The sequence below is a fragment of the Corvus moneduloides genome, chromosome 11 (assembly GCF_009650955.1).
Source record: "Corvus moneduloides isolate bCorMon1 chromosome 11, bCorMon1.pri, whole genome shotgun sequence".
NCBI lineage: Eukaryota > Metazoa > Chordata > Aves > Passeriformes > Corvidae > Corvus > Corvus moneduloides.
In genome coordinates this window covers 15,440,528-15,468,030 of record NC_045486.1, presented here as the reverse complement: position 1 = coordinate 15,468,030, position 27,503 = coordinate 15,440,528, and the positions used below count along the sequence as shown (strand labels likewise).

Here is a 27,503-nt window from a genome sequence, read left to right as displayed (position 1 = left end):
CCGCCCCGGCCCGCCCCGGCCCGGCCCCGCCATACCCCATCCCTGGGCGGCGGGGATGCGCGGGGGGACGGCCCCATCTCCCGGGAGGACCCCGAGAACTCCGCACATCCCCAAAAGTGTCCCCTGCCAGCGGCGCTTTAGCCGTTACTGCAGTTCCCTTCCCAAGAAGTGACCCTGCCAACACCTCTGGCTCTCCCCTGAGGTTGGGGAGCAAGGGAGGGAAGCTGGGGTCCTCCAGCCTCGCACTCCTGAGGTAGGAGAGGGCACACAGACCTGCCCCGCGAGAAGGATGCTCAGCGTGGTGTGTTCTCCAAGCACCAGCAAGCACACAGCTGCCAGGTCCCATCTCAGTGCCAGGCAAGCTGGGGACAGCAGGCCAGCTGGGGCAGGGAGCTGAGCAGGGTCGAGGGGGGCACAGGGTGCCGCACGTAGCCCTAGCACACCCACAGGGCAGGGGATGCGCTGCTGTCTGCCTGCAAAGGTGCAAAGGTGCCAACACCCTGGGCAAGGACCCCACGGTGCCCACACCACTCCCATGCCATCCTCCCCCAGGGCTGCGAGGTCAGGGGATGTGGTCGTATGAGACATCAGAGAATCCACGCCGGCCTCCCTTGGGAGCCTCATCACACAGGCAGGTGTGTCCCGCATCCAAAAACCTTGGACTTCCCCCTGCACTGAATGGAGGGGAAGGAGCTGAGGAGCTGGTGGTTTCTCCCTCAGTGCTTCATCACCACCAGCCTCATCTCTTCTCCCAGCCCGGCATGGGGCAGCCTCATTATCCCCAGCCCCCCAAGGGTTCCAGCAGCTTTCTTAATTAAAACAGAGGTCAGGAGGCTGGGAGATCCCTGGCTTCCCCCCAGCCTTTTTAATGGAGCAGCTCTGCAAGTCTCCTGAGCAGTGTAAAACCACCCCAATTCACTCAGTGGGCCCTTGGTTTCCCTAAGGAACAGCATGGCTGGGACAGATCCCACACCCTGGGGTGCTGGGGAGCCACACAGAACAAGCAAGGAGGAGATGCAGCTGATGGCAGCTCTGGCAGGTAAGCGGAGCTGCCTGCCCAGACCCGCACACTGCCTGCCCTGACCAGAGGGTCTGCAGGAGCGGCACTGAAGCAGAAGCTCTGGAGAGAGGGAGGGAAGGAGAAGGATGAACCCCAGCACCAGTCCCCTGAGGCTGATCGGGAGCAGAGGCCCCTCAGCGTGCCCGGGCAGGATCCTGCCCGCTCTGCTGTCATGCAGGCAATGAGCCCAGGGGAGAAGCACCCCAGCAAACCACACCGTGCGAGGAAATCGGCAGTGCCTGGGCGAGACCCTGCGGGCAGCGCCATCGTGGACAGACAGACAGACAGACTGCTCCACTCCAGGCTGTGCTTAGCGAGATTTATTGACAGGGAGGGTGGGCAGCACTGGCCCCAGCTCCCCCAGCAAGTGAGCAGGGAGGCAGGACGAGGCATGGGCAGGCAGAGTGGGGCACTGGCCAGCCCCTCACCACCCAGCCAGTGCAGCCAGAGATGGCACAGGGACAGAGGGAGGCACTGAAAACACCAGGAAAGGCTGGAGGCACCTGGGCATGAGGCTCTGCTGGCACTTGGCCAAGGGGGACATAACCCCCTGGGTGTCACCATCAGGCCAGCCCTGAACACAGCCAATGTGGCATGATGCCATCTGCATCCCCAGCACACTAGCAGGTATTTGCTGTGCCCAGCCCCTGCCCCTCTTTTTAAAGCCTTGGCTGTCTCTGCTTGGCACCCCCTTCCTGCCCCTTGCCAGGCACTCAGCCCTCAGCAGGCAGCGGGGGCACTGAAGCCAGGGCAGTCAGGAGGCGGGCGTAGATCTCGATGCCCCGCAGGAAGACTTGCTCATTCAGGAACTCGTTGTGGTCGTGCAGCAGCACCGGGGTGCGGTTCATGGGCGAAAAGCCAATAGCAGGGTGTCCTGCCTGGAGATGGGGAGGCACAGGCTGAGGTCAGAGCTGGCAGGGGCACCACGTGCCCCCCTTCACCTGGACACAGCTCCTGTTTGGGGCTGCAGGTCTGCTGGCATCGCACTCACCGCTCGGATGTAGCGGCTGTCAGTGGCAGCCGGGAAGATCTCGAGCTTGAGCTGCAGCTTCCTGTCAAGTGAGACCCTGGGTCAGCATGGGTGCAGGGCCAGCCAAGTCCCCTGTCCCCCTCATACCCCATGGGCAAAGAGACTGTGCCAGGACATCCCTCAGCCTTGAGGGACACTCAGTCCCATCCCTTTTGGGGGGCAACGGGGAGATGCTTTGGCACATCACAGGGCTCCCCATCCCAGCCTCTGACATGACCCCAGAGACTCCCAGGGACCACCTGGCTTCCACCAGAGGATGTCCCTCCCAGGCTTCCACCCTTCCTGGGGACACTACTTACATGTCCCTACAGACCCCGCTGAAGGCCTTCCACCACGGGTCTGACTCCTCGGTGGATGTGATGTGTTGGTCCATGCATTTCTGACAGAGGGAGAGGGCAGATGAAGGGGCAAGGAGGTGGCACTTGGCAGGGGAGGGACAGGCACGATATGCCCAGGTGGCTGAGACCCCTCACCTGGTGAAACTCATAGGTGACACCATCCCCAGCACCGCGGCACCACGTGGCCACCTGCTCCTCGAAGGCCTGGGGCAGAGACCAGAGGAGGAGTGTGAGCAGGGTATCCTCATCCCACTCTCCTGGGTGGGGCTGGCAAGGTGCCCACCTTCAGGTCCACGGTGGGTGGGATGCGGATGTCGAAGCTGGCGGCCATCTCGGAGGGCACCACGTTGAAGGAGACGCCCCCCTCCAGCATGGTCATGTTGAGCGAGGTGACGTCCCCTAGGGTCAGGCTTGAGTCGGACTTGAGCCTTGGGGGATGCAAGGGAGAGTCACTATCTGCCCCCGTGGGGAGGAGTGCTTCCCCACCCTGCCATCATGCAAAACGGGAAACTGAGGCACAGGGCAGCAGCGCCAGATCACAGCCTGGCTTGGGATCCCAAGGACCCCCTTCATGGACTGAACTAAGCCACTGCCATCCCACTGCCCATCTCCTCCTACCTCTGCTTCTCGCTCTCCCTGAAGGCCAGGAAGGAGTTGATGACTTTGTGCTGGGGAGGGAAGGGCAGCGGGTGAGGACCAGCCCCATGGGCAGGGGCCTGGCAGCCCAGGGCAGCACGGGGGGAGCACAGGGTGTACCCCCTCTCTTACCATCTTCTCAGCCGCCGTGTTGCTGATGAAGCGGGACCCATGCCCGGGGCTACCCATGCACTTCACCTTTATCCCTGCAGCAGTAGGCGTAGAGGGAAGGGTGAAGCAGAAAGCCTGGGATAGCACCAGTGCCCCAGTGCCCAGGAGAGCCAGGGACAGGGCAGGGGACACACGGATACTCACACCACGGGCTCCTCTCGCCATAGAAGACACTGAAGGTGTCAGATGGGCTGGCCAGGCCTGTGGTGGACACAGACAGGGGGTCAGTGGGGCATGGGGGTGCCATGATGTGCCCCCTCTGCTCTGTCCTGGCAGCATTTTCCCTCCAGACTGGCACCATGTGGGTCACTGCCCAGGGGAAGGATCCCCTAAGGGGGTCCCTGGAAGCATGTGGGATGCTGGTGCCTGGGGAGTGATGCCAACAGGCAGAGGAGTGTGTGCCAAGAGGAGACACATCCCTGTGCCAGCCCTATCACCACTCACCCTCATCCATGGCAAAGCCCACGTTGAGCACTTTGAACTCAGGGCGCTGCACGAACATCTCCATGCCCTTGTGTCCGCCCACCTCCTCATCTGTGGGGGAAAGCCTAGCATGGAGGAAGGCACTGGGGCATCCCTCAGCCCGCTACCCCCTAGGCCTCCTTCCATGCCAGCTTGGATGCCATCAGCACACCCGATGTCCTCAGACATGGAAACCTCTCCAGCCTTGAGCTAGGGGAGGTTGGAATCTGGAGAGCCTGGTGCCTGGCTGCCACGGGAGACTCCAGAGCACAACCCAGCTGCCAGCCCCTTCTGTACCTCCTGAGAGGGAACAGCCTGGGGACTCACCAGGCACAAAGGTGAGGTGGATGGTGCGGGCAAAAGACTTTCCCTCTGTCTTCAGCCTCCGGATGGCCTCAAGGTACCTGCAAGGGAAGGTAGTGTCTGGTCATCGTGGAGGAGAGGGGCTTGTGTGCTCTCAGCCACCTCAGGGCAGGTCAAGCGGTGGCACCTCTGGTCCCAGGGACCCTGAGGACAGTGGCATCCTGTCCTGCATCACTCAGAGACACCACCAGCACCGTGCCCACCCAGCGGGTGCAGAGCCCTCCACTCACTGGATGGAGACACACTTCATATCCTGGGCACCCCGCGCGTAGATGTTGCCTTGCGAGTCCTTAACTGCCTCGAAGGGTGGGTAGGTCCAGTGCTCCTGCAGGGAACAGCATCCATGATGGCAGAGGGGCACAGAGGGCACCAGCTCCCATCCACCCTGTCCTCCCCTCCGTGCCCTTCCCACCCCTCACCCTGTCCCAGCACCTCAAAGACAGGCACGACGTCGGTGTGGGAGTTGAGGAGGATGGAGCGTAGGCGGGGGTTTGTGCCCTGCCAGGTCAGGATCAGCACCACACGGCCCTGGCACACCTGTGGGACAAAGGTAGGATGTCACCAGGGTCCAGGATGAGGACAGAAAGGCTTGGACCAGCAGGCTGGAGCCAAAAAGCATCAGCTTAGGAAAAGTTTCTGGATGCCACCTGGCCAGTCACCCCTTTCTCCACTGGGAGAGGGAGCAGGCCTGCCTGAACCCGCACAGCCAGCCAGAGCCCGGCTGCAGGTGCCAAACCTGGCTGCAATTCAGAGGAGGGAAGACAAACCCAGCATCTTCCCCTGGTGCCCGGGAGTCTCCCAGGACAGCCAGTGCCCAGCAGGAAGGATGGCCCCAGCCAACGTGACCCTGCCAGGTCCCCAGCTAATCATAGCACAGGCAGCTGCAAAGGTCAGTGGGGAGCAGCCAGAATACTGGCTTAAGGAAGGGCTCAGGTCAGCAGAGGATTACAGGCAGAGGGGATTCACTCCTGTCCAGCTCTGGGTGCAGGCAGAGGAACATCTTGGTCACTAAGGACCCAAACACAGGTGGATAGATGGGTGGACAGACTGGAGGCTGCTCCTCAGCTTGCTCACCTCCACTTTTTGGCAGGCCAAGCCCAGGTCGGTGCCGACACGCTCCAGAAACCGGATGGCCGCATCTGGGGAAGAGTAGGGATGCTCAGAGTTACAGCGGGGTTTCTCATTGCAACCCCCCAGGGACCCCAAGGCTCTGTGGGGTTCCCAGACCAGGGAAAGAGATGACAAAAGAGGGCAGGTGCTGCAGGTCCTGGACATGAGAGGTGGCCATGAGCAGGGAGAGGAGCAGCTCATCACCATCCCTTTGGGGTGAGGACTTGGGAAATATGAATAAAATAAAAATTGAAGGGGGGTAAGTTCAGGGAGAATGTTTCTCCAGTGGAGTTTTGGGAGCTCCTCACCAATAAAATGTACTTTAGTGGGAAGACATAAATGTTAACAAAAGGAGATCACTCAACCCAGAGCCAGGGCAGCATGGAAAAGGAAGCAAGGAGCACAGGACTGGAAGAAGCAAACAGCAGCTCTGAGGGCACTTGAAACGTCCCTGCCCCAGCCAAAGGCACCAGCAGAGATAAGGCGCAAAGGAGTTCACTCGTTAAAACCACCATCAAAACAGCCCCAGCACAGGACTTGGGCACCTGGGTCCAAAGATCAGAGCTGCAAAGCTGCATTGCCAGATCCCCACATGGCTCCCCATCCTGTCCCCCCATCCTCACCATAGTCAGGTTTAGGGTGGACGGTGTCAATCCTCAGGTACTCCCGGAAAAGCGTAACCGAGGGGTTCTCTGAGGCCCCTGTGCTCTTCCCGGGCTTCCCAGGTGCCATGTCTGGGACCAGGGCTGCAAAGCTCTGGGGAAAGAGCTGCAAGATGGTTAATCACCCACCGGCCCCTCCAAAGTCCGCCCTCACACTCAGTCGTCACAGAAACCGAAGGGAGATGGGGCAAAGTTCTCCCCCATGTGACTCCTGGGACACTGCCACCATGGGAGAAATCCCCCCCACTTGGGTACAGAGCAGGATGGGGTGTGCCTCCCACACTGTCCTGTCTTTCTTCCCTCAACACACATGTTCCTGCCCCAAACACAGTGCCAGGACAGGCTGTGATGCCCAGGCAAGGGGTGAAATCCAGGGAAGGGCTAGCTGGGAGGAAAGGGGGGCAACTAGGTGGGGGAATATGAAGAAGGGTAGAGGGGAAGAGGGGTGTGTCAAGTAGGGAGACAGGTAGCTGGGATTAGCCAGGGGTTAGAGGTTTGGGGGAATGCTGGGGGATGCAGGCAGGGAAGGCGGGATGCTGGTGTAAGGGGGTCCAGGTAGGGAGAAGGGAACTACTGCCTGGCTAAGGGGATGAAGGAGAGCTGCAAGGAAAGGCTCTGAGGGTGCAGGGAAATGGGGGTGGTGAAGGGGGACTGAGTGTTAACGGAGGACAGAGGTACTGGGGGACCACATTAGGGTGCCAGGGTACTGTGGGAGCTGTTTGAGGGGTGCTGGAGGAGCAGGAGGATGTGGGATACTTAGGGGCACATGGGGGTTCAGCAGGAGGGGTGAAGGGGAGCACTGGAGGGTGTATGGGAGCAGGGGCTGCAGAGAGGCTATGAGGGGTGCAGTGGGACTGTGGTTAGGGGTGCAGGGGTGCCGTGGCTGGAGGTGCAAAGGGGCACAGGTCGGGTACAGGGGTACCATGGCTGGCGTGCAGGAAGCGGGCACAGCGGGGTGCAGGGGTACCGCAGCTGGGATTCAGGGACACCATGGTTAGAGTTGTGGGCAGGGCAGGGTCCCGCGGGTAGGGCTGCAGGGCTACTGTGGTTAGGGGTACAGGGTGAAGCAGAGGGCAGGCAGGGCACCGTGGTTAGGGCTGCAGCACTTGCGTTATTGGGGTGCAGGCGCAGCACGGGCAGAAGGGCAGAGGGGTGCTGGATACTGTGGTTAGGAGTGCAGGGGGTGCAAGATACCAGGGTTAGGGGTGCAGAACGGTGCGGCAAGGGGGTGCAAGGGGGTAGACGAGGGGTGCAAGGGGGGGGTGCAGGATACCTTGGCCCGGGCTTGAGGGGGGGGCGAAGGCACCGGAGCACCCACCCGCGGGGTGCCGGGCGCTGCTGCCCGGCCCCGCTGCCCGGCCCCCCGCCGCCCCCGGCCCTACCTCAGCGCTGCCGCCGCCGGCGCTGCCCGCCCGGCCCCGCTCCGCCCGCTCCGCTCCGCTCCGCCCCGCCGGCAGCAGCGGGCAGGAGGCGGGCAGGGGCGGGCAGGGGAGGAGCGGGGGGAGCAGAAGGGGCAGGGTGCACGCAAGGGGCACAGGCCACCCTCCTGGCCCCACACTAGGGGTAGAGAGATGAGGCTGGAGCTCGAGCAGCCCCGCGGCGCTTGGGGACACACGCAGAAAGCAGAGCAGCATCAGTTTATTGGCCTCGTGACAGACGACACCCTGTCCTGCAAGCAAGGGACACCGCCAGTCCCCACCCCCGCCACCCTGGGGGTACCCCAAGAGGGAACAGCACCCCTCATGCCAGCTCTCTGTGTCTCCCAATCCCTTGGACGCCTTCTGCTTGGCAGGGAGGAGGCAGCGCTCACTTCAGCTGGTGCAGGAAGCCCAGCAGGGCCCGGTGGAAGTCCTCTGGCTTGTCCAGGTAGCAGGCATGGCCAGCACCGGGCAGCACGGCCACACGGTGCTTAGGGAGGTGCTGGAGGTTCTGCAGGGCCTGGGGAGCCAGGCTTGTGTCACGGTCACCATACAGGATCAGGGTGGGCGTCTTGGTAAGGGGAGAGAGAAAACAAGAGCAGCTGTCAGAGGGGTAAATGGCCACCACGCTCCCCCTGGACTGTCACCGCAGGGGGCTGCAAAGCTGAGGGGAGGCAGGTGCCAGCACCCTCATGAGCTGGGGGACACAGGTCCCCCTCACTCACCCCAAAACAGTGCCACCCTCCACATCACCCTGCAGCCAGCTGGCTCACAAGGCTCACCAATACCCAGGACAGCCCCCAAGAGCCCAACAACCCACCTGGACCCCCTGGTACTGCTCAGCAGTGTAGTCCTTGGTGCCCACAGGTGCAATGGGCACGAAGCCGGCCAGCCGGTCCCCATGTGCCAGGAGGAAGGGCAGGGCAAAGCGGCCGCTCATGGAGGGGCTGACGAGAACAGGCCTCTGCATGCCCAGCTCCTGGAGGACATGGTCCAGGAAAGTCCTCCGGCCTTGTGCCGTCACCACCATCTCCACTGGGGGCGAATCCCCATAGCCTGGTATGGGGAAGAGGGCATAGGGTGGTCAGGGGGCACTGTGCAGCCTGCAATGGTCTCTCCTCACCAGGGTTCAATGGCTTGTCAAAAAATGGACACTTGCTGAAGCCCCAGGGTTGTACAGTCGCAGCCATCAATGGCCCAGGACAGTGACAAATCCCGAGCACACTGCCCCAGGAATCACCAGTAGCCATCCAGAGCCCTCCCTAAAGAGATCCAGAGCCCAGCAGCGACTAAGATGAGAGACTGGAGCCGCCCAAAGTGATCAGCTAAGCACAGTGCCATGGTCCTACCAGGCAGATCTATTGCGACCGCACGGTAGCCTTCTCCAGCGAGCAGTGCCAGCGTGCCCAAGGCCTCCCACGTCTTGGAGGTGAATGCCTGGCCGTGCAGGAAGAGGACATCGGGCCTGCGTGGGGGGGAAGACAGGTGGGAAGGGGTCCAGGAAGGCTGCCATGCCTGCAGCGTCCAGCGACCACGGGGGCTGGTGAACACCGACCCCAGGGCCTGCCACCCCCCATGCCGGCGGGCTGACCCACCTCCCGGGGCCGACAGCTGCTGCGGGAGCCTCCCTGTAGAACACGGGGGGCTCTCCCGCAGCCATCCCCGTCCTCACGGTACCGTTGGCCGCGCGCCAACCCCGCTTCCCCTCGTCAGGCCGTGAGCGCCGGGCGGCCGGCAGCAAGAGGTAGAGGAGGAAAGCGAGGAGCGCCCCGAGGAGCAGCAGCCCCAGGCGGCTGCGGGCAAGCAGCATCTCCGCTCCCGCTGGAGAAGGAGAGCGGCAGCGCGGGGCTGCGGGACCCGGCCCCGCTGCTGCGGGGGGACAGGTCCCGGTCCCCGCTGCTCTGCTCGGCCCGGGCCCTGCCCGAGCTCCCGCCCGGCGCTGGCGGCCCCGCTCGGCCCCGGCCCCGCTCGGCCCCGGCCCCGCCGTGCACGGCGCCGCTGAGCCTTCGGGCTCCGTCTGGCGGCAGCCCGCGGCGCCGCAGCCCCGAGGGATGGAGTGGAGCCCTTGCTCGGGGATGGGCTGGGGCTCGGCTAAGCTCGGCAGAGCTCGGCTATGTTCATCAGGGGCTCGGTAGCTCTCGCCAGAGCTCGGGCAGGGCCCGGGTTGGGCTCAGTCTGGCTCGGCAGAGCTCGGGTTCTGCTCTACAGCGCTCGACCTGGCTCGGTAGAGTTCGGGTAGGGCTCGCCTTCGCTCGGCAAAGCTCGGCTTCACTCGGCAAAGCTCGGCTTCGCTCGGCAAGACTCGGCTGCGCTCGGTAAAGCTCGCCTTCGCTTGGCGGGGCAGGGCTCGGCTCTGCCCAGTGGTTCCCGGGGCCGCCCCGGACCTTGCGCTCCGTGAGGCGGTGCCGCCGTTCTCTCGCCCGCCCCGTCGGTCTTTGGCCCCGGGACGCGGCACCCCCAGTCCCGTGGTGCAGCGGGGAAGAGGCAAGAGGGGGCCGGCCCCGTGCGCGGAGCAGCAGGTAAGGGCTGCAGGCCCGGGAGCCCACCTGGCACATCAGTGACCCCGCTGGTGCCACCACAGTGAAGGTGATGCCGGTGTGACCTCTCATAGCTCTCCTGCCTTCCTGCCACTGCCAGACCTCAACAGCAGCAGAAGGCCTGTCAGCCCTTCTGTTCCCACCTGTCACCCCACTGAACAGCCCCCCGGCCCTCAGGCATGGCCACCCCGCGGATCACTGAGAGCACTGTCACAGTGCAAGGACAGACCCTCTTCTACCGCCAAGCTGAGCCAGCCCAGGCAGTGCCCAAGCTGACAGTGCTGCTGCTGCATGGCATCCGCTTCTCCTCCGAAACCTGGCTGCAGGTGGGGACGCTCGCCACACTGGCCGAGAACGGCTACCGAGCTGTGGCCATCGACCTGCCGGGTAAGGTGTGGTGAGCACAGCCCTAGAGTCAGGTGGGGTAGTCACCGGTTTGTGGTGCCAGGATGGCAACCCTGGTGTCGTGGTGTGCTGGCTTCTCCCAGTCACTGAGGTGGTGTGGAGCCTGACAGGGCCACTTCTGTCTCCCACGATTCAGGGCTGGGGCGCTCGAAGGATGCCGTCGCACCAGCGCCCGTGGGCCAGCCAGCACCGGCAGCGTTCCTGAAGGCAGTTTTGGAGGCTCTGGGCCTGGGTCCAGCTGTGGTGATCAGCCCATCGCTCAGTGGCATGTACTCGCTGCCCTTCCTCTTAGAGCACAGCCACCTGTTCAAGGCCTATGTACCTGTGGCACCCATCTGCACTGAGAAATTCACGGCGGAGCAGTATGCCCAAATCAAAGTACGGCCTGGAAGGACACTGGGGAGGTCAGGGAACTGGGAGGGGATGGTGAAGAGGGGACCCTGGTACTGGGACTGGGCAGGGGAAAGGCCAAGCGGGCCAGAAACCCTGTTGCCACTGAAAAAGGGGAATGTGGTGATGAAGGAATGTAAATGTGAGGTAGTGGGAGGGAAAGAGGGGACAATTGGAGACCCAGGAGTCTGAGCTTCAGTTTCCCTTTGTCATACTGGGTGGGGGAGAAGGGCAAGTGTCTCCCCTCCAGGGTGTCCCTGGCCAGGAGGAGTGAGGGCCTGGGTGACACTTGCAGGCTCAGGGTGCGTTCCCCCTCTGCAGACCCCCACGCTGATCGTGTACGGGGACCAGGACGCGGAGCTGGGGCAGACCAGCCTGAACAACCTGCGGCACCTCGCTGAGCACCAGGTGCTGATGCTGCAGGGTGCAGGACACGCCTGCTACCTGGACAAACCCAATGAGTGGCACCATGGACTCCTGGCCTTCCTGCAGCAGCTGAAATGAACAGGATGGGACCTGGGCAGGGGGATGTGGCCAGCCCACCCACCCCTCTGCCTGCACATGCACCCTTGTGCCAACCCAGGTGCTCGGCTGGCACTCACACTGTACTGGCCCACACCAGCACCCACCTCTCTCGAGACCAAATAAAACCCCAGGCTCTGCCACTGCTTTCCTGCCACCTTCATCCTGCTACTTTTCCACCTTTCCCACCTCCTTCCCTCATGCCCGCCTCCATGGCTGCTGTCCCACACAGGTCTGAGGGGTGACAGCAGGGAAGATGCAGCCTCTGAGGGATGGTACATTTGGGACTTGTGGGTGGGTGAGTGCCAGCCTTGCTGGAGCCCACCCATCACTTCTGACAGGACCCCCATGAACCTCAGATGGTGCTGAGGGAGGCCCAGGGCTGTGTTCAGGGACGGGTAGGTCCCTCAAGGTAGTGACAGCCACGTCCCCAGCCTCCTCTTCATCCTCCTCTTCCTCCTCCCACCCCTCCTGGCACACACCCAAGTCCAGGGTAATCCACAGGGGCTTAAAAGGGAACTGCCAGCCCTGGCAGGCTCCTGCCCACGGCAGCATCCACCCAGCACCCTGAGGAGGTGGGGGGCGATTTACCCAACACGAACAGATGAGGGGGCGGGTGGGGAGGCCTGACAGACAGGGGGACAAGACCCCTGCCTGCCACCTGCATCCTCTGCCTTTGGTGCTGCTGCACCGGGCACTCGGGGGCACAGATGGAGCCGGCAGCAGGGTGCCCCCCAGTGCCCCCCCTTCCCCAAGCTTGCCTGGGCTTTAGCTGCTTACGCCAGGGCGCAGGAGGATTTAGTGGGGGAGGTAATGGGGGGGGGGGCACTTTTCTGTGGGTGCAGGATGCCCACGTGGGGGACACAAGGCAGTGCCAGGGGTGCAGGAGATGGTCCCTGCCCTGGCAGTACGGCAGGACCCCTGTCTGGAGCATCCCTGTCCCCCCAGATGGCTCAGGTCCCCTGTTGCTGTCCCAACCCCCCCATGCAGGGGTGCCTCCTGCCCTTCCAGGCGCTACCTCACAGCAGCAGCCCGGGGTGCCAGCGGGCCCTGGGGTGCCAGCTGCCCCATCCCTGCCCGCTCCGGTGTCCTTGAGCCCTCGAGCCCTGCCAGCTGATCGGCTTCCAGGAAAAAAAACCACGCAATTACAAAGAGGGGCGATGTGTGAGCCAAAGGGAGGGGGGCCGGGGGGGCCAGGAATGTCCCCAGCGGTGGCAGATGGCCTTACCCAGGGTGCATTGTTCCTTTTAGTGTCTCTTATCCGCTGTAATAGGATCCCGGAGGGAGGGATGTGGGAGAGGGGAAGAGCGAGGGGGGCCCCGGCGTGGACCGGGGTGGGGGCCGGGGCTGCCAGCTTGGCCCTGGCCTGTCAAGCGGCTCATTGTTCCTGCCCCGGGTGTCACTGGGCGCCGCCGGGGACAATGTGGCACTGAGCGGGGCGGCCGGCGGTGGAGGGACGAGGCGCACGGAAAGGTACCCGCCAGGCCCCACTCCGCGGGGACCAGAGGGCTTGGGGCGGCCGGGAGGGCGAGCAGAGAGAGGTTTCCCCAGGAACGGGGTGGGGGCTTCCTCCTATCGTCCCCCCCTCCCTTTGCCACCCGAAGGTGCCCCGAAGGACGGGCGGTGCCCAGCTTGGTGGCTGTCCCAATGGCAGGTGGCCTGTGCCCATCACCGGGACCTTTGGCGTCCCTGCCAGCCTGGCTCACCTGGGGGAGAGCACCCCCCTGCCCGCAGACCCCCCACGCGTTGTCTGTGGCAGTGGGGGGGACACTCGTGGCCCTGCTGCGTTCCCTCTGTCCCACCGCCAGCCTCGTCCTTCTTCCGCCGGCGGGGTCTTTTGTCCCTGGCGGATTCCTGCTGCCATTCATCCCCGGGGGACTGGGGACCCCGGCCGGCTGCGCGGTCCCTGCCGGCACCGCACACAGCTCCGGATGCCGCGGGCAGGGGTTACAGCGGGGTGCATCCCTCCCCCTCCGCCCCACTTCAGGCTCCCCTGCATCAGGAATGGGAATATTCCCCTTCTTCAGTCTCTCCACCTTTCTCCAGCCCGCGGTAACAGGAGGGTGGAGACGGGGCGTTCAAACCACTCTGGGGGTGCGAGCCATAGCACTTAGGGGGTGCGCCACCCCCACCCCCACCCCCCCCCGTTACCCTGATGCAGGAGATGTGCTGTAGCGGTGACGAGTCCTGCCAGCACCTAAAATAGCCGCCCCCTCCCCCCCCCCGCCATGCCCGCGGACACGGCCCCAGCCCCAACACGGGTGCTTTGTTTCAAAGCTGCTTGGCATCGCCCAGCTCGCCGGGAGCCAGCGGTGCCGCAGCCGCCCACCCGGGCCTGGACACGCAGTAATTGTCCTCCTCCCAGGGGCACTGGCCGCCCACGGCCACCCGGGAACAGGGTCCGGGGGGGCCCTGGGGTGCTCTGGGAAGGGACAGGGTGCAGCGGCATCAGTCAATGGGCATCATGCTGTCGTTTGGTTGGGGTGGTCCCAATCAGGGAGCTTGCCTCAGTTTCCCCTGGGGTTTTGCACATGGGCAGGGGGAAGGAAGGAGGAGAAAGAAGGTGGTTTGCATAGCCTGTGAGATCACCCAGGCCACCTCTGCTCTCCCCACTCCAGCAAGCGTCTGCAAACAGAATCCTATCCTACAGCCATGCTCCACACACCTTGCCGCTTTCCCCTGTACCCATCCAGTTCCTGGCTTTACGTGAGACAGACTGAAGGCAGCTCAGGCAGACACACAGCAGCGGGTCCCTTTTGGGGGTGCAGGGTGCCCGTGGGGTGCCATGGGGCCATGTGAACCTCCCCTGCCAGAGCAGGGCACAGTGCTGCCCCTGCCTCTGTTTCCCCATTTCCCAGCTGTAGGATTTTCAAGCTGCAGATCTGGGGGTGGGGGGCTAGCTGGGGCATCCCCCCTGTCTGAAGACCACCATGTCCCACAGGCTCATCTTGCCCTCCCGCCATGGCATCGCCGGACGGAGCCAGTGGCATGGGCGGCAGTCCCGAGGAGACGGAGCTCAGCATCACCCTGACCCTCCGCATGCTCATGCACGGCAAGGTAATGGCAGGGGGCTCAATGACACTGGGGGGGTCAGTGATGCCTGGGGTGAGGGGCCATGTTGGAGCTCCAGCTCCTCACCATGCCCTGTTTTCTTCCCCTGCTCCCAGTCTCTCCTGGGAATAGCATTCCCAGAAGGATTTCTTTCCCCATCCTAGGCCAGGGAGGGGCACATTCCCATGCCCCAGTGTCACCCAGTGTCCCTAGGGCAAGGTCTGCCTGTTGCCAGGCTGTGGGCAGAGGAGGGATATGGCAGGCAGGGAGCTGCCTGCTGACAGTGCCTCTCTTGTCTGCCTTTTCAGGAGATCGGCAGCATCATCGGCAAGGTAAGATTTGGGGTCCTGTGTGTTGCCAGCCCTTGGCTCCCCTGGACCTGACCACCCACCCTGTTCCTTTACCTGCAGAAAGGAGAGACTGTTAAGAGGATACGAGAGCAGGTAAGGGCATGCTGATGGGCTGCCAGGTCCTGCTGCCTGTTGGGCCTATACCTGGTGGCTCCCATGTGCCTGGCCCCCTAAATCCCAGGTGGAACCAGGGAAAACAAAGCGGCACCCCAGGGAAAGTTGCCTGGGGCAGGTGGGAAGGGGAAGGCTCAGGCTTGAAGGCATCAATCTTCCCCTGTGAGGCTACCCCTGGGAGAAGTAATGAAGCACAGGGCTTGTGACATCCCTAATGGGGTGTGACACTGTCCCCAGAGCAGCGCACGCATCACTATCTCGGAAGGGTCCTGCCCTGAGCGCATCACCACGATCACCGGCTCCACCGATGCCGTCTTCCGCGCTGTCTCCATGATCGCCTTCAAGCTGGAGGAGGTAGACAGCCCTCCTACATCCCCGCCAGGTGCCCCCACACCTGCGGGATCCTGGGGGTCTGACGCTGCAACCCACATCCCTCACAGGACCTGGGAGCAGGGGGCGATGGGGTGTCAGCAGGCAGAGCACCCGTGACCCTGCGCCTCGTCATCCCGGCCAGCCAATGCGGTTCCCTCATCGGCAAGGCGGGAGCTAAGATCCGGGAGATCCGGGAGGTGAGGCTGAGGGCAGCCTGGATGTGGGATCCCCTTCTTCCCCTGGAGGCACAGAGCCCTGGGTATGGGGGCTGCCACAGTCCCACAGGGGCTGGGGGAGGTGATGCAGGAGAGGGAGCACCACCCTGCAGGTCCTGCAATGGTCCCTGGGGGCTCAGGAGGGGGACAGGGGAGGTGTGAGGTGCTGAGCCCTGGCAGGGAGTGGTTGGAGGATGCCAGCATCTCTCTTTGCTTCCTGCAGAGCACAGGGGCACAGGTGCAGGTGGCTGGTGACTTGCTGCCCAACTCCACTGAACGGGCTGTCACCGTCTCGGGGGTGCCAGACACCATCATCCAGTGCGTGAGGCAGATCTGCGCTGTCATCCTGGAGGTACCCGCCAAGCCCCATGCCCAGCCCAGGGGGCATCTGCTACCCACCTCTCCCTCCCCAAGGCTTCCCATGCCCATCTGGACCCAAACACCAGGATCCCCCTGTGTGGAAACCCATAGGAGCACCATGCCTTCATGGTGCTGGGGGCTATGCCCAGCTTGCTGGAGGCATAAAGGGGCAGAGGGTCCTTGGGGCTACAGGGGCATTCAGCTTCATCTCTCATCTCCTCCACCTCCTTCCTTCTGTCTCCAGTCGCCTCCGAAGGGGGCCACCATACCCTACCACCCTGGTCTCTCCCTGGGCACCATCCTGCTCTCTGCCAATCAGGTAAGAGGCCACAGCATCTCCAAGGGCATGAGGTGGCCAGGGGGGCAGCCTCTGACAGCAAGGGGAAACTCTGGTGGGCTCAGGGTAGTCTCTCTGTCCCAGGGGGGAGTGACCTGAGACAATGGTCCCCACCTGGCTCCCCACTGATGCCCCTTTTTTCTCTCCCCAGGGCTTCTCCATGCAGGGCCAGTACAGTGGGGTCTCTCCTGCAGAGGTGAGTCTGTCCCTGTAGCAACGGGGTCTGTGCCCACCAGGATGGGTGCTGCTGGTAATGCCTGTCTTGGGAGGCACTGGGGCACAGGGGACCCTCTGCCATCACCCCTAACACCACCTTCCTCCTCTTTGCACTGCCTGGGCAGGTGACAAAGCTGCAGCAGCTGTCAGGGCACGCGCTTCCCTTTGCCCCCCTGGGCCATGCACCCACCATGATGCCAGGTGAGCATCTCCCATGCTCCCCCCAAGGCTGGGGGTGTGGGTGCCTCTCCTGATCCACCCTGACACCTGGCCCTGATGAAGGGGTTTCCATCCTCTGCACCCTTCCCAGTCCCAGCCCCCCCAGCATGTCTACCTCCCCCCCCAGCACAACCCTGTCATTGTTTTCCTGGGGTCCCTGCACCCACCAGTGGTCCCCAGTCCTGCAGTGAGAGAGCACGAGCACCAAATTATGACTTGTCTATGTCCTGTCCTCCCTGCCTCTCCCCAGGGATCCTCCAGTTTTGTCCCCAGAGCCGCTGACCACCCCAGTATGGGGCTGGGGTAGGGGCACAGAGTTACTGGAGACCTGCCCCCCCCATTGCTAACATCCCTGTCTCTCTCTGCAGGTCTGGATGCCAGCTCCCAGAGCAGCTCCCAGGAGTTCCTGGTGCCCAACGACGTATGTATTGGTCTGGGAATGACAAGGGGGACCACAGCTTGTCCCCACCCATGTGTCCCATCCTAGAGGCACTTTGCAGAGGCCAGCACCCACTGGCCCACACAGTGGAGGCTCTGCCAGAGCTTAGGAGCAGGAGGGAGTAACTGGGGCAGAAGAAAAGGGAAACTGAAACACAGGGCAGGGGGAAAGGGTTTGGCCAATGCCAAGGAATGGCCTTGACATGTGGCACAATGCCAGCTAGAGGGACTTGAGTGAGACCAAAAGCAAGGTTTGCCCAAGGAAAGCAGTGACCTGCCCTCCCAGCACCTTCCACAGTTTCACCAACCCTCTGAGGTGTAGGGTGTGTCCGGGTGAACCCCTGGGAGCTCCCTGCTTGGCAAGACTGCTCTGGCTGCTTCTGGCTCACCCCATCCCTGCCCCTTCAGCTCATCGGCTGCATCATCGGCCGGCACGGCAGCAAGATCAGCGAGATCAGGCAGATGTCGGGCGCCCATATCAAGATTGGCAACCAGACCGAGGGCTCCAGTGAGCGGCATGTGACCATCACAGGGACCCCTGTCAGCATCACCCTGGCTCAGTACCTCATCACAGCCTGGTAGGTGTCAGCCTGGGAGGGACTCATGCTGGGTGCTAGTGCGGGGTGGCACTTCTCCAGCACTCCAAGGCAGCTTTTGGAGGATACCCCCACCACAGCATCCTCAGGAAGGATGAGCGGGGTGGTGCTTTGAGATCCTGCGGCGGTAGGTGCAGGACCCGAGACCCACCAGATTTGAGCCCCAGCTTTTTAATCCTGCTCAGTGGGATACCCAGGATGTGCCATGGAGACATGTGCCAGAAAGGATGGGGCACGTGCTTCCTGCACCCTCACGTGGTGGGAGAACCACTCTGTCACCATGGTACTCACCATCATCCTTCTCTCTTGCTTCCCCAGCTTAGAGATGGCTAAATCTACCTCCCAGGTGCCACCAGGCCCTGGCTCCATGGACCTCGGCATGGGCTTCTCCCAGCCCCTTGCCCCAGGCTCCGGTGCAGCACTTCCCGCCGTTGCCCCAGCCCCCCCAGCCCTGCTGGGCACCCCCTACGCCATCTCCCTCTCCAACTTCATTGGCCTGAAGCCGGTGTCCTTCCTGGCACTGTCCCCATCCTCCATGGCAGGTCCCAATGGCGGCACCACCACTTACACGACCAAGATCTCGGCAGCCAACGGCACCAAGAAAGCTGACCGGCAGAAGTTCTCGCCCTACTGAACCCCACTGGTGGGTGGGTCAGGGGGTCCAGGGTGCTCCTCAGTAGCAAGGACACCTTCCCATCACCCACCCTGACCTCAGCCTCTGCCAGGTGCCCCATGTCCCCCACCCCAGGGAAGGGAAGGGTCTTCCTGGTGGTGATGCCCGCTGGAGGAAGGGGCTGTTTCATTGCCTGCTGCTCGTCCCAGCAGCGCTGTGCCCCCCTCCCTGATTTTCTGCACAGAGACCATGTGTCCTGGTAATGGGTGGGAGCCTATCCCTGCCGGCCTAGGGTCCCTTCTCCCAGTGCCCTGTGCTGGTGTGGGACCCCTGCCTCCTGCTCCTCACCCTGCCTGCCCTGCCATCCTGCTCACGCCCACACTCCATCTGGCACCCAAAAGCCAGGTCCCACTGGATGAGGACTGCCTGGCCTCTCCAGGAGTCCCCCCTCCACTGGCTCTGGTGGGGGGCCCTTGCTGGGCCACCCTGGGGCAATCGCCTCCCAGCAACCCCATCCAAGAGCCAGTCCCTGCTGGCTTGGAAATGCTGTATATATATGAGTCTATATTTTTTCCTCCTTTGTAACTTATCAATGGTTTAATAAAAAGATAAAATTTACAAGAAAATAACAATAACAACAAAAATAATAATAATATTCCCCACCCTGGATAGAGACTTCCCCCAAAGCAGGGGTGGCCCCAGCTCCTGGGTACTTGGGTGGTGGCTGGAAGGGCATCCCTGTGTCTAGGAGGGGATGCTGGCCTTCAGCCCCATCTCTCTGGGGGTCTTCCTGGAGCCCCTCCCTGCCACAGGGAAGTTAGAGAGGCCATAGGGCAGTTTTCCCTCAGGCCTACAGTTACTACTGGAGAAGGGACATCTCCAACCCACCATGCCAACACCATCCCTGGGACCTTTGTGGGTGGGCTGGGGGTGATGTACCCCCGCAGCCTTCCCCAAAAGGGTCCAGTCCTCTTTCTAGCACTGGGGACCCCATGAGAGTGTCCCCAAGCCCTTCAAAAGCAATGAGACTGAAGGGAAACAGCAGCTCCTGATCCCATCTGCCCAGCTGCTGCTGCCCTGGGGCACCCCACACAGCCACCTCCCACCAGCCTGTGTCACCATGTCCACCCCAGTGTGCCCTTGGCCAGCAGCCCGGTTTGGCTGGCACGTGGCACTGCTGGCCGGGCTTCAGCTGGGCAGCTGTGTCCGTAAACAGCCTGGCATGGACCCCCGGACAGCCAGTTCCCCCCCAGGGGGGTGATCACTGCCAGCTAAGGGGGACAGAGGGCATGGCCAGGCATGGCCATGGGCATTGCATGCTGCCATGCCAGCAGGACAAACAGTGACACAGCCAGAGCCAGCCCTGTGAGTGTGTCCTCCTGATCAGTGTTATAGGGAGCAGGAGCTCCTCCACATAGACATTAGTTTTGGGTTAAACAGTCAAGGATGGAGGTCTTCATGCCTGCCATCCAGGCTCAGCAGGGGGCTCGGGGCCCTGGTGTTACTGGTGTTAGTGGCATTAGCTGGAACATTGCTCCTGGGTAGAATGCAAGGGACATCTGCTCTTTTCCACTGGCCAGGAGAGCTCCCAGCAGGGCAGTGGAGATGGAGGTGTCCCTGCCCCTGTGCAGGAGCCCCTTAGCATTCCATGTCTTGAGGAGAGCCCATCCATGGAACTGGGCTGTGCTGGTGGAGCCGGAGACAATTCCAGCCTGCAGAAGAGAGATGTGACTTCCCCAGATCTGCTACCTTCTCCTTGCCTTCTTCCACCACAACCATGGCTGCTACCTTCTCCTTGCCTGTTGGGATGGGGAGCTGGGTGTGAAGGGAAAGAACCAAAATGGAGAAGAGCCACAGAGAAACACAGAGACAAACCATCTTCCAGCACAAGCTCAGAGAAGAGGTAAAACCTGAACAAGGACTCCCCCAAACCCGAGATTGGGTCCAAGCAGGTCTGACAGGTCCCTGGCAGGTCTCCTGCCCAGCACAGTGGAACAGAGCCTCCTTCTCAGCTGCTTTCTTCAGGAACTTGACCTGGGGTGGGGAAGCCCGCTGTGGTCTGGTCCAGCCTGTTCCTGGGGCTGGGGCTGATGCAGCTGGTGTGGGTCTCCAGTGTGCAAGTTGCTCTCTGGAGGAACTGCAAGAAGTTTTCCTGAACAGAAGCCTCTGAGATGGAAAGACAGAGCTCCTGACCCAGTGGACGGTTAAGACAGCTGCGCCGGAGCCGGGCCAGCTCCTCACGGATTTGGCGGTTCAGCAACCCGTAGAAGAAAGGATTAATGGCAAAGGAGGAGTAGGCAATCCAGGTGACCACCATCTCCCCATGCCCACCACCCAGAGTGCCAACAGTGACAGAGGAGTGCAAGTGGAAAGCAAAGAAAGGCAGCCAGCAGCACAAGAACTGTCCCACAATGAGGACCAAGGTGAGGATGGCCTTGTTGCTTCCCAGAAGGCGATCTGGGATCAGCCTGGGCAGCATCAGGATCCTGGCAGTGAGGATGGTCACTTGGCTGGCGATGGAATCACATCGGTGTCTGGGTGCAACTGCCTGTGCCGGCACAGGCGCCTGCTGCAGGGATGCAGTCCGGGCCACGCGGTAGATGCTGGAGTAGACAGCAAGGATAATGATGGTGGGCAGAATGAAGCAGGTGATGCTGAAGAGGATCACAAAAACCTTCTTGTGGGCCCCGGGGCTCCAGTAGACTGTGCAGCGGCTGGCGCTGGTGGCCCCATTACCGTGAGGCCACGCCACCAGTGCCAAGACAGTGATGAGAACAGACTTGACCCAAATGAAAATCACTCCAGCCACTGCCAGCCTGATGGTCATCTTGACCTCATACCTCAACGGGTGGACGATGTAGTAGTACCGCTCCACACTGATGATAGAGATGGTGAGAATGGAGGCACTGATGAAGCAGATATTCAGGAATATCACGGCCTTGCACTCAGCAATGCTGTAGATCACCCTGTTGAAGCAGGAGGAGCTGGAGATGATCCCCAGGGGCATGAGGAAAATGGCTGAGAGGAGATTGACCACACAGAGGTGGCAGACGAAGATGAACTTCCTGAAAAGGGGTGTTTTGAGGATGATGACCATCACCACGATGTTTGCCACCAGGGCGGTGAGGGTGAGCAGGATCATGCAGAAGAGGCCCACCACCTCCTGGGCAATGGAGTGCTTGGGGACGGAGAGCAGCTCTAGGCTGTCCGTGGTGTTTGACCCCGTCTGGCTTGCCATCCCCCTCCAGGGCTAAGCCAGCAGTTCTGGTGCCTGGGCAGCAAGGGCTCTTCTCCTGTGTCCCAGAGAGGGTAACCCCACCACAACCATGGCTGCTACCTTCTCCTTGCCTGTTGGGATGGGGAGCAGGGTGTGAAGGGAAAGAACCAAAATGGAGAAGAGCCACAGAGAAACACAGAGACAACCAGCACACCTCTAAGGTGCTGGAGGAGGGAGAGGTAGCCAGAGAAGTCATAGCACCCTGGCTGTCCCACAGCTGGCACCCAGGCTGTCCACAAGCGGGCCAGGGATAGCATTGCTAGAACCTGTGGGCACCCATGCCAGCCTGACACCCCGTCCCCCTCTCCAATGGCACCAGTATGTCCCAAGGAGGGACAGCACAACTTGCCTGTCCCAACCCTCTTGCTCTGGCCACAGGGGAACCTGGGGTGGATGGGATTCAGCGCACCTTTGCTCCTGGGGAGATGGGTGATGCTCCTCTCCTCACTGGGGTCCCTCTTGCTGGTGTTGCTCCCGCAGCAGAACCGGGGCTGCCGGCCCTGTGTGAGGCCACGCTCCCCCTTCCCCGCTCCCGTCACCCGCTCGTCATCCTGTTTGCCTGCAGCCCGCCAGCTGCGGATGGCACCAGCTGTCACTCCCAGCGCTGCCTGCGCTGCCTGCACCCGTGGCAGTCCCACGGGGACAGCTGCTGGGTCCTAGCAGCCGGCAGGGGCTCAGGAAGGGGGGACCGGGGTCCCTGAGCCCTGTGCCCCCCAAGAATGGCCACCCACTCCACCAGGCCTGGTCCTTCCAGAGGAACAGCTCAGCCCTCAGGTCCCTGGGGTTCAAGGGACAGAGCTACAGGCAGGTCTGCAGCAAATCATCTCCACTGGCACATGGATACTCATGGGGCATCGGGGTAACACAGCTGCAAGTTGCCCTTCCCTGGCAGCCTGAGCACCCGAACAAGGGGCACACGTGAGCACAGAGAAGGGCTTGGCATGGGTGCCAGGCTGAGGCAGGACAGCAGGCATGGCACTAGAGGGAGGGCAGGTGTCAGGAACCAGACGGGCACTCACCCTCAGGATGGATGGATTAATTCCTCCATGCCCACGCAGGGCAGCAGATCTGGCTCATCCTCTGTAGCTCTGATGCCACGGGGTGGGCATGAGCCATGTGCCTTGCTAACGTGACAAGAGCAGCTGGCTCTCAAAGACACCAGCTTTCATCTGAAGGCTTTGGCCCCTCCAGAGCCACCCGTGCCATCCCTTCAGCGACCCACTGACACCCTTCCCTATAACACACCTGCCTTGCTGGGCAGGAAAGCGAGAGCACTGCTCGATGCAAGGCACGGTGCTTTTATTCACAGCCAAAGCAAGCTCCGTCCCCATGCCAGCCTGTCCCTTGCCAAGCCCCAGGTGGGGTGGCCGGAGTGTCCAGATCGCTGTGCTCTGGGCTGATGGGTGTCACCAGCTGGTGCTGGCCCAGGGCCACGGTGCTCCCAGGCACCCTCAGAAGTGGAGCTGGACAAGGTAGCGGATCCGGCACTGGCTTTCCTGGTAGATGAGGTACTCGCTCTGGCTGAAGGAGGAGTCCTTGTAGGCAGGCATGGGGATGGGCTTGCCCTGGCACACCAGCACCTTCTTGCCATCCAGCAGCATCTCCTCATCCTGTGCAGGATCTGGGCCAGAAGGCACCCCACCAACACATCAAACCTGAGATCTGGCCTCTCTCCCCCCATGCCCTGTGCCCACCACAGGCCCACAGCTACCACACCGCTCCTGCCCCAGGCTCACCTGGCTCTGTCTGGCCACAGGCCAGGACACTGTCATAGCCAGCAGGTGGCTGACACAGCGTGGGGTCATCGCGGGTGATACGATAGGGCTTGCCCAGGGCCACCTCCGTCAGAAACATGATGCCAACCTTCTTAGATGTACAGCCCACTGCCATGGGAGAAAGGGATGGGGATGATAGCACCATCCCTGGTGTTCCCATCTGGTTGTGCCCAGGCCATGCTGGGACACAGGGACCAGTCGTGGGCTTGGCATGCCCACAGCTGCCTGGCAGGGGGTATGCAAAGGCAGCCAGGCTCACACAGACCCTGTGGGCATCATGAGCAGCCCTGCCCATCCCAGGACCCTCACCATAGCAGGCTGATTTGCTGTTCTCAGAGGCGAAGTAGATGCCCTTGCCCACGCGCCCGCCCGAGTGGGGCATGATGCGCAGCCCACTCTTCAGGATGGCTGCCACCACTGCCACGTTGGTGCCATGCCAAAGCAGGCGCCGGTGCTCCAGGAGATCATGGGCCTTGAAACGCTCATCCTGGAGAGATGCAGAGCTAAGGGCTCTCCACAGAGGGAGACATGGGTGCCCAGGGGTGGAATACTGCCACCCACCTACCCAGTCCAGCCCCAGTGCCTGGCTGGAGGGGCAGGAGATGGGGTGCCTGTTTGGCCCTGGCCAGCTGGGCTGAATCCCCTCCTGGATGGAGAAGCCCTAAAGCAATCCTGGGGTGCAACCATGGCTTCCCCACTGTGACATGGGGAAAATCACCTTCTCCTCACCTCACCATCTCGGGCCACCTGCCAGATGTTGAGGATGCGGAGTTTGTGCCCAGTCTGCGTCACGTAGGTTTGGATCAGCTGCCAAGGGGGAGGCAAAAAAGCTGTGTCATTCCAGGCAGCCATCCCAGCAATGCCCACGGTCCCCCTGAGACATTAGGAACCTTTGGGGTGCCCACAGGCCTGACATAATTGCTTCCCATTATGGGACACTGTGGCATAAGAAGCACCTGGTATTCCCGGGAAGCCGGGTCCAGCAGGGAAAGCTGGCAGCAGAGCAGGGCGTAATCCTGATCCAGTGGATGAGCGACTTCTTTCTCCTCCTCCTCCTCCTCCTTCACTTTCTGTGCCTGCAGGCTCTGTGCCACCTCAATGTCGGCCAGCACCTGGCAGGGACAGAGCAGGGACATCCTCACCGCCAGTACTGGGCACTGTGCCGGGGGACCAGGGCAAGCCCAGCCTCCTGCGAGCAGCTCCTGCCCCACTGAGAAGGGACGCCACCCACTATGTGCTCTGGCATCTCACCAACAGCATGTCCTTCTTGGCACGCAGCAGGTCAGGGGAGTTGATGGGGGGTGGCCGTGCCCGTCCAAAGTTGTGTGGCACGATGGTGTAGAAGCGTGAGGAGAGCTCCTCCAGGCGTGCGGCCTGAGGGGGCTGCTCCCTCAGCGCTGCCTCCAGCTCCTCCAGTGCCTCGAAGCCCCTCGCGATCTGGTGCTTGCTCAGCTTCCCCAAAGGCATCTTCTTCACGTCTACAGGGGAGGACAAGGTGAGCCCATCCACCCCACTTGCCCCACAGCTACTTCCAAGAACGTCCAGTATCACTATGGGCAAGTGTGGACAACCAGCATGAGGTGTCCACAGTCCCATCAAGTGCCAGGATATCAGAGGGGATGCTCTAAAATCCATCAGCAACTCTGCTCCGTTCTCCTCACCCCCAGACTGAGCCCACGCCACCCATCAACCCCTTGCCTCCTACCGATATTCATGGTCTGCATGGCATCCCGAAACATGTCACTGCTGAAGATGAGGGATACCAGGTCCTGTGTGGCTCTGTCCAAGGTGCAGGGCAGCACCCGCTGCTTGCAGACCTTGTCCCCATCCACAGCATCCACCTGCAGACACCCCACATCAGCTGCGAGCCTGTGAGAGGCTGTGGGAGCACAGCACCAGCGCTGCCCATCTCTGTGAGGAGAGCCTGGTCCCGGGGCAGCAGAGCAACGGGCAGGTGCTGCCTCCACTTTCCATGGCCACTGCCACCCAGAAGGCCATGTTTCTCATTCAGGACGCCCTCCCATTCCATTTTAACTCATTAGCCCCAAATCTCTGCCTTCAAGCTGTTCCAGCACGCACCCAGACTCCCCTCAAAACCCATCCCATCCTGCTGACCGTCTTGGATGTTGTGGTGTTCAGTGGACCAGGAGTGCGATGAGGACCATCCCACCACAGTGACACCCTGGGTGCCCACAGTACTCACCCTGAGGGCAACCTCCACCTCCTGCCTAGCCCCTGGCTGCACCTCGATGAGCGTGTACTTCCCCGGCTGGGCAATGAAGTTCTCCCTTGTTGCCCAGCTGTTCTTGGTCTTCTCCCGAAACTTCTTCTCAAAGTCCTTCTTGGCAGCTTCCAGGGAGGCACAGGGTATGAGCTTGGACTGGCCCACCTCTCCCTAGCAGTGGACAGCAGCGGTCAGGACCTCCCCTGCATCCCTGCTCCACCAGCCCCATGCCAGTGGAAGCAGGCAGGAGCCAGGAGGGCTGTGATAGCAGGGCTGTGGGGCAGTGAGCAGGAACATGCTGAGCCACCAGCTCAGGAAGACATCCCAGGACTCCTTGCTGGGCTGTCACACTCATATTCACTGCAGTGACAGGTGCCATGTGCCCCAGCCAGGCTGACCATGTTATGTGAGGGCAAGTCCTTGAAGCCCCCCATTAAAGGGCTATAGCAGGACAGGTGGTTGCTCGCTTTGGGACCAGGGAAAAAGGATGGGGACCACCAGGTTCACCCTCAGCTTTTGGGGTTCCGAAGGCAGGGTGGGAACAGCTGAGGAGCAGGGGATGAGCAGTGCCAGGGTGGACTCACCACGCGGCCCCAGCGGTTCCAGACACTGTAGGCACCATCACACTCAAGGAGCTGGATGATGTAGAACTTGTTGTTGTTGTTGGCACTGATGTTGGTCTGGTTCAGGGTGCAGTCATAGTCCTCATAGACCTATAGCGAGTGACACGGCCTGGGCTGGCACCTGGGCAGTGTTTGGGGAAGGAGAGGGTCCAGAAATGTCCCAGTGGGAACACATGGGGGTCTGCAAGGAAAATTGGGGCTGACCCTGTGTCAACAGGGCAGGGGCTGCTCTGGGACTCCCCCAACCCTCCCAACCACACCCTCCCATCCCTGCCCCTCTGGGTACCTCAGCCCTGCTCTCACCCGGGCGTCCGGTGCCGTGCTCAGGGGGCACAGCCTATCAATGGTGGCAGGGGGCTTCTCCTTGGGAGCAGTTTTCAGGGCTGCCAAGGCGGAGCTCCAGGTGCCGTCCTCCTCTTCCCCTTTTGCCTTCTTTTCCCTGCTGTCTGGCTGCTTCGAGGAGGACGCCTGGCGCTTGGAAGCCATGACTGAGTCCCCACCCCCTGCCGTGGGGTCAGTGCAGCCTTAATCCCCCAGAAAAATCCTTGGAGATAGCAGAGGGAGAGGTGAGAGATGCCGAGCTGCCCTTCCGGGAAAGTCCTGTGGGCTGGGTCCTGCTTTCCCTGTGCCTTCAGCCGACAGCAGGGCTGGAGGAGGGGATGGGATCTCTGCCCACAAACTGTCTGAGTGTTGTCCCTCTGTTCGGAGTGGGTGGAAGAGCCTCTCAGCACCCTTCAGCCCTTGAGGGACCCCAAAGTGGAAAGAGCCCAGTGACGCAGAGCCAAGGAGGAGCACAGGGGGGCTCAGCTGCTTGCAGAGCAAACTTGGGTCAGAAGAGCTGGAAGAAGACAAGGGACTGCCAGCCCCCACCTCCCCTCACTAGGAACCCCCAATCCACAGGAGTGTGTCCCCAAGGCTCGCCCAGGTCTGTGCCCCCGAGGCTTTGCAGGAGAGGAAACAACGTGACGACACCCCCCAAACATGCAATGCCACCTCCCCAGTCCCTCTCAGGACCAGTGAAGTGCCTTGATTTGGGCATGGGGGGGCTCAGACAGCCCCCATCTGCTATGCCCCCTGCCAGTCCCAGATGAAGAGGGGGTGCTGGGGGCAGCAACGGGGACAGAGGTGCAGGGAACAGCCATGTCCTACCTGCTCCCACTGCTCGGGGCTGCCTGCCGAGGAGCTGCCGGGAGCCTTCAAGCTGGTCGGGCAGCCTGCCCAGAGGAGAAACTTTTTCCTTAGGCAGCAGCCACAGATGACAGCGGAAACAGCTGTCACGCCTCCACGTAGCGCATGCACCCCGTGACAGGCCTGCCTGCTGCCTGGCTGCACTGCCTGCTGCCGTACTGACTGCACTGCCTGTGTGCCTGTACTGCCTGTGTGCCTGTACTGCCTGTACTGCCTACACTGCCTGTGTGCCTGTACTGCCTGTGTGCCTGTACTGCCTGTACTGCCTACACTGCCTGTGTGCCTGTACTGCCTGTGTGCCTGTACTGCCTGTACTGCCTGCACTGCCTGTACAGTCTGTACTGCCTGTACTGCCTGTACTGCCTGTACTGCCTGTGTGCCTGTACTGCCTGTGCTGCCTGTGTGCCTGTACTTCCTGTACTGTCTGTGTG

At 62.0% G+C, this 27,503-nt stretch overlaps 6 protein-coding genes across 16 annotated transcripts; 2 read left to right on the top strand and 4 right to left on the bottom strand.

The window, feature by feature from the left end:
* Nucleotides 1–1,353: 1,353 nt before the first annotated feature.
* Nucleotides 1,354–7,487, bottom strand: LOC116449307 (aminoacylase-1-like). Of its 3 annotated transcripts, none has more exons than XM_032120709.1 (15): nt 7,215–7,487; nt 5,794–5,938; nt 5,135–5,199; nt 4,493–4,597; nt 4,291–4,385; nt 4,025–4,101; nt 3,680–3,769; nt 3,380–3,436; nt 3,197–3,270; nt 3,047–3,096; nt 2,712–2,856; nt 2,564–2,632; nt 2,390–2,469; nt 2,052–2,112; nt 1,354–1,938 (listed from the first exon to the last, which is right to left on the bottom strand). In XM_032120709.1, exons 1-15 carry the CDS (start codon nt 7,464–7,466, stop codon nt 1,774–1,776), a joined length of 1,530 nt encoding a protein of 509 aa, XP_031976600.1. In that variant the 5' UTR covers nt 7,467–7,487; the 3' UTR covers nt 1,354–1,773. The 3 variants fall into 3 exon arrangements, with proteins under 3 accessions (XP_031976600.1, XP_031976601.1, XP_031976602.1); XM_032120710.1 differs by having other exon boundaries at nt 5,794–5,926; XM_032120711.1 differs by lacking the exon at nt 7,215–7,487 and adding an exon at nt 7,106–7,185.
* A 128-nt stretch (nt 7,488–7,615) lies between these two features.
* ABHD14A (abhydrolase domain containing 14A) lies at nt 7,616–13,059 on the bottom strand. Of its 2 annotated transcripts, none has more exons than XM_032120716.1 (4): nt 12,811–13,059; nt 8,600–8,715; nt 8,071–8,306; nt 7,616–7,821 (listed from the first exon to the last, which is right to left on the bottom strand). In XM_032120716.1, exons 1-4 carry the CDS (start codon nt 12,966–12,968, stop codon nt 7,639–7,641), a joined length of 693 nt encoding a protein of 230 aa, XP_031976607.1. In that variant the 5' UTR covers nt 12,969–13,059; the 3' UTR covers nt 7,616–7,638. The 2 variants fall into 2 exon arrangements, with proteins under 2 accessions (XP_031976607.1, XP_031976609.1); XM_032120718.1 differs by lacking the exon at nt 12,811–13,059 and adding an exon at nt 8,846–9,412.
* LOC116449310 (protein ABHD14B-like) lies at nt 9,560–11,261 on the top strand. Of its 3 annotated transcripts, none has more exons than XM_032120721.1 (4): nt 9,560–9,769; nt 9,965–10,174; nt 10,329–10,570; nt 10,904–11,261. In XM_032120721.1, exons 2-4 carry the CDS (start codon nt 9,967–9,969, stop codon nt 11,084–11,086), a joined length of 633 nt encoding a protein of 210 aa, XP_031976612.1. In that variant the 5' UTR covers nt 9,560–9,769; nt 9,965–9,966; the 3' UTR covers nt 11,087–11,261. The 3 variants fall into 3 exon arrangements, with proteins under 3 accessions (XP_031976612.1, XP_031976610.1, XP_031976611.1); XM_032120719.1 differs by having other exon boundaries at nt 9,561–9,769; nt 9,888–10,174; XM_032120720.1 differs by having other exon boundaries at nt 9,561–9,769; nt 9,862–10,174.
* Nucleotides 12,401–18,612, top strand: PCBP4 (poly(rC) binding protein 4). 4 transcript variants are annotated; one of them, XM_032120712.1, is made up of 13 exons: nt 12,403–12,577; nt 14,046–14,161; nt 14,464–14,487; nt 14,566–14,598; nt 14,857–14,973; nt 15,060–15,188; nt 15,430–15,558; nt 15,811–15,885; nt 16,055–16,099; nt 16,245–16,320; nt 16,707–16,759; nt 17,185–17,354; nt 17,691–18,612. In XM_032120712.1, the coding sequence occupies exons 2-13, from the start codon at nt 14,066–14,068 to the stop codon at nt 18,004–18,006; spliced, it is 1,263 nt and encodes a 420-aa protein (XP_031976603.1). In that variant the 5' UTR covers nt 12,403–12,577; nt 14,046–14,065; the 3' UTR covers nt 18,007–18,612. The 4 variants fall into 4 exon arrangements, with proteins under 4 accessions (XP_031976604.1, XP_031976603.1, XP_031976606.1 ...); XM_032120713.1 differs by lacking the exon at nt 15,811–15,885 and having other exon boundaries at nt 12,401–12,577; XM_032120715.1 differs by lacking the exon at nt 12,403–12,577 and having other exon boundaries at nt 14,145–14,161; nt 14,862–14,973.
* On the bottom strand, nt 18,564–21,243 carry LOC116449305 (probable G-protein coupled receptor). The gene is given in 1 exon segment (XM_032120705.1): nt 18,564–21,243. A coding segment is annotated over 1 exon segment (1,719 nt). The 5' UTR covers nt 21,224–21,243; the 3' UTR covers nt 18,564–19,504.
* PARP3 (poly(ADP-ribose) polymerase family member 3) lies at nt 21,211–27,172 on the bottom strand. Of its 3 annotated transcripts, XR_004242334.1 has the most exons (12): nt 27,034–27,172; nt 26,188–26,428; nt 25,846–25,974; nt 25,241–25,432; nt 24,743–24,878; nt 24,289–24,515; nt 23,994–24,149; nt 23,767–23,844; nt 23,347–23,524; nt 22,999–23,145; nt 21,672–21,835; nt 21,245–21,333 (listed from the first exon to the last, which is right to left on the bottom strand). XR_004242334.1 is itself a non-coding variant. In XM_032120707.1 (11 exons), the coding sequence occupies exons 2-11, from the start codon at nt 26,368–26,370 to the stop codon at nt 21,236–21,238; spliced, it is 1,524 nt and encodes a 507-aa protein (XP_031976598.1). In that variant the 5' UTR covers nt 26,371–26,428; nt 27,034–27,172; the 3' UTR covers nt 21,211–21,235. The 3 variants fall into 3 exon arrangements, 2 of the variants coding, with proteins under 2 accessions (XP_031976598.1, XP_031976597.1); XM_032120707.1 differs by lacking the exon at nt 21,672–21,835 and having other exon boundaries at nt 21,211–21,333; XM_032120706.1 differs by lacking the exons at nt 21,245–21,333; nt 21,672–21,835 and adding an exon at nt 22,541–22,883 and having other exon boundaries at nt 27,034–27,170.
* Nucleotides 27,173–27,503: the final 331 nt, after the last annotated feature.

What these genes read in the sequence shown, in the direction of transcription:
- PCBP4 (XM_032120712.1), top strand. Translation starts at nt 14,066, where the DNA reads ATGGCATCGCCGGACGGAGCCAGTGGCATGGGCGGCAGTCCCGAGGAG. An exon ending in TCGCCTTCAAGCTGGAGGAG is followed by an intron (nt 14,974 to 15,059) that starts GTAGACAGCCCT and finishes CATCCCTCACAG; the next exon opens with GACCTGGGAGCAGGGGGCGA. An exon ending in AGATCCGGGAGATCCGGGAG is followed by an intron (nt 15,189 to 15,429) that starts GTGAGGCTGAGG and finishes TGCTTCCTGCAG; the next exon opens with AGCACAGGGGCACAGGTGCA.
- LOC116449307 (XM_032120709.1), bottom strand. Translation starts at nt 7,466, where the DNA reads ATGCTGCTCTGCTTTCTGCGTGTGTCCCCAAGCGCCGCGGGGCTGCTC. An exon ending in CCGGCGGCGGCAGCGCTGAG is followed by an intron (nt 5,939 to 7,214) that starts GTAGGGCCGGGG and finishes ACCATCTTGCAG; the next exon opens with CTCTTTCCCCAGAGCTTTGC. An exon ending in TGGCGAGAGGAGCCCGTGGT is followed by an intron (nt 3,271 to 3,379) that starts GTGAGTATCCGT and finishes CTACTGCTGCAG; the next exon opens with GGATAAAGGTGAAGTGCATG.
- ABHD14A (XM_032120718.1), bottom strand. Translation starts at nt 9,060, where the DNA reads ATGCTGCTTGCCCGCAGCCGCCTGGGGCTGCTGCTCCTCGGGGCGCTC. An exon ending in GCAGCTGTCGGCCCCGGGAG is followed by an intron (nt 8,716 to 8,845) that starts GTGGGTCAGCCC and finishes CCCCCCACGCAG; the next exon opens with GCCCGATGTCCTCTTCCTGC. An exon ending in AGCAGTACCAGGGGGTCCAG is followed by an intron (nt 7,822 to 8,070) that starts GTGGGTTGTTGG and finishes CCCCTTACCAAG; the next exon opens with ACGCCCACCCTGATCCTGTA.
- LOC116449310 (XM_032120721.1), top strand. Translation starts at nt 9,967, where the DNA reads ATGGCCACCCCGCGGATCACTGAGAGCACTGTCACAGTGCAAGGACAG. An exon ending in TGTGGCCATCGACCTGCCGG is followed by an intron (nt 10,175 to 10,328) that starts GTAAGGTGTGGT and finishes CCCACGATTCAG; the next exon opens with GGCTGGGGCGCTCGAAGGAT. An exon ending in AGCAGTATGCCCAAATCAAA is followed by an intron (nt 10,571 to 10,903) that starts GTACGGCCTGGA and finishes CCCCCTCTGCAG; the next exon opens with ACCCCCACGCTGATCGTGTA.
- PARP3 (XM_032120706.1), bottom strand. Translation starts at nt 26,370, where the DNA reads ATGGCTTCCAAGCGCCAGGCGTCCTCCTCGAAGCAGCCAGACAGCAGG. An exon ending in CCAAGAAGGACATGCTGTTG is followed by an intron (nt 24,150 to 24,288) that starts GTGAGATGCCAG and finishes TGTCCCTGCCAG; the next exon opens with GTGCTGGCCGACATTGAGGT. An exon ending in AGGTGGCCCGAGATGGTGAG is followed by an intron (nt 23,525 to 23,766) that starts GTGAGGAGAAGG and finishes GCATCTCTCCAG; the next exon opens with GATGAGCGTTTCAAGGCCCA.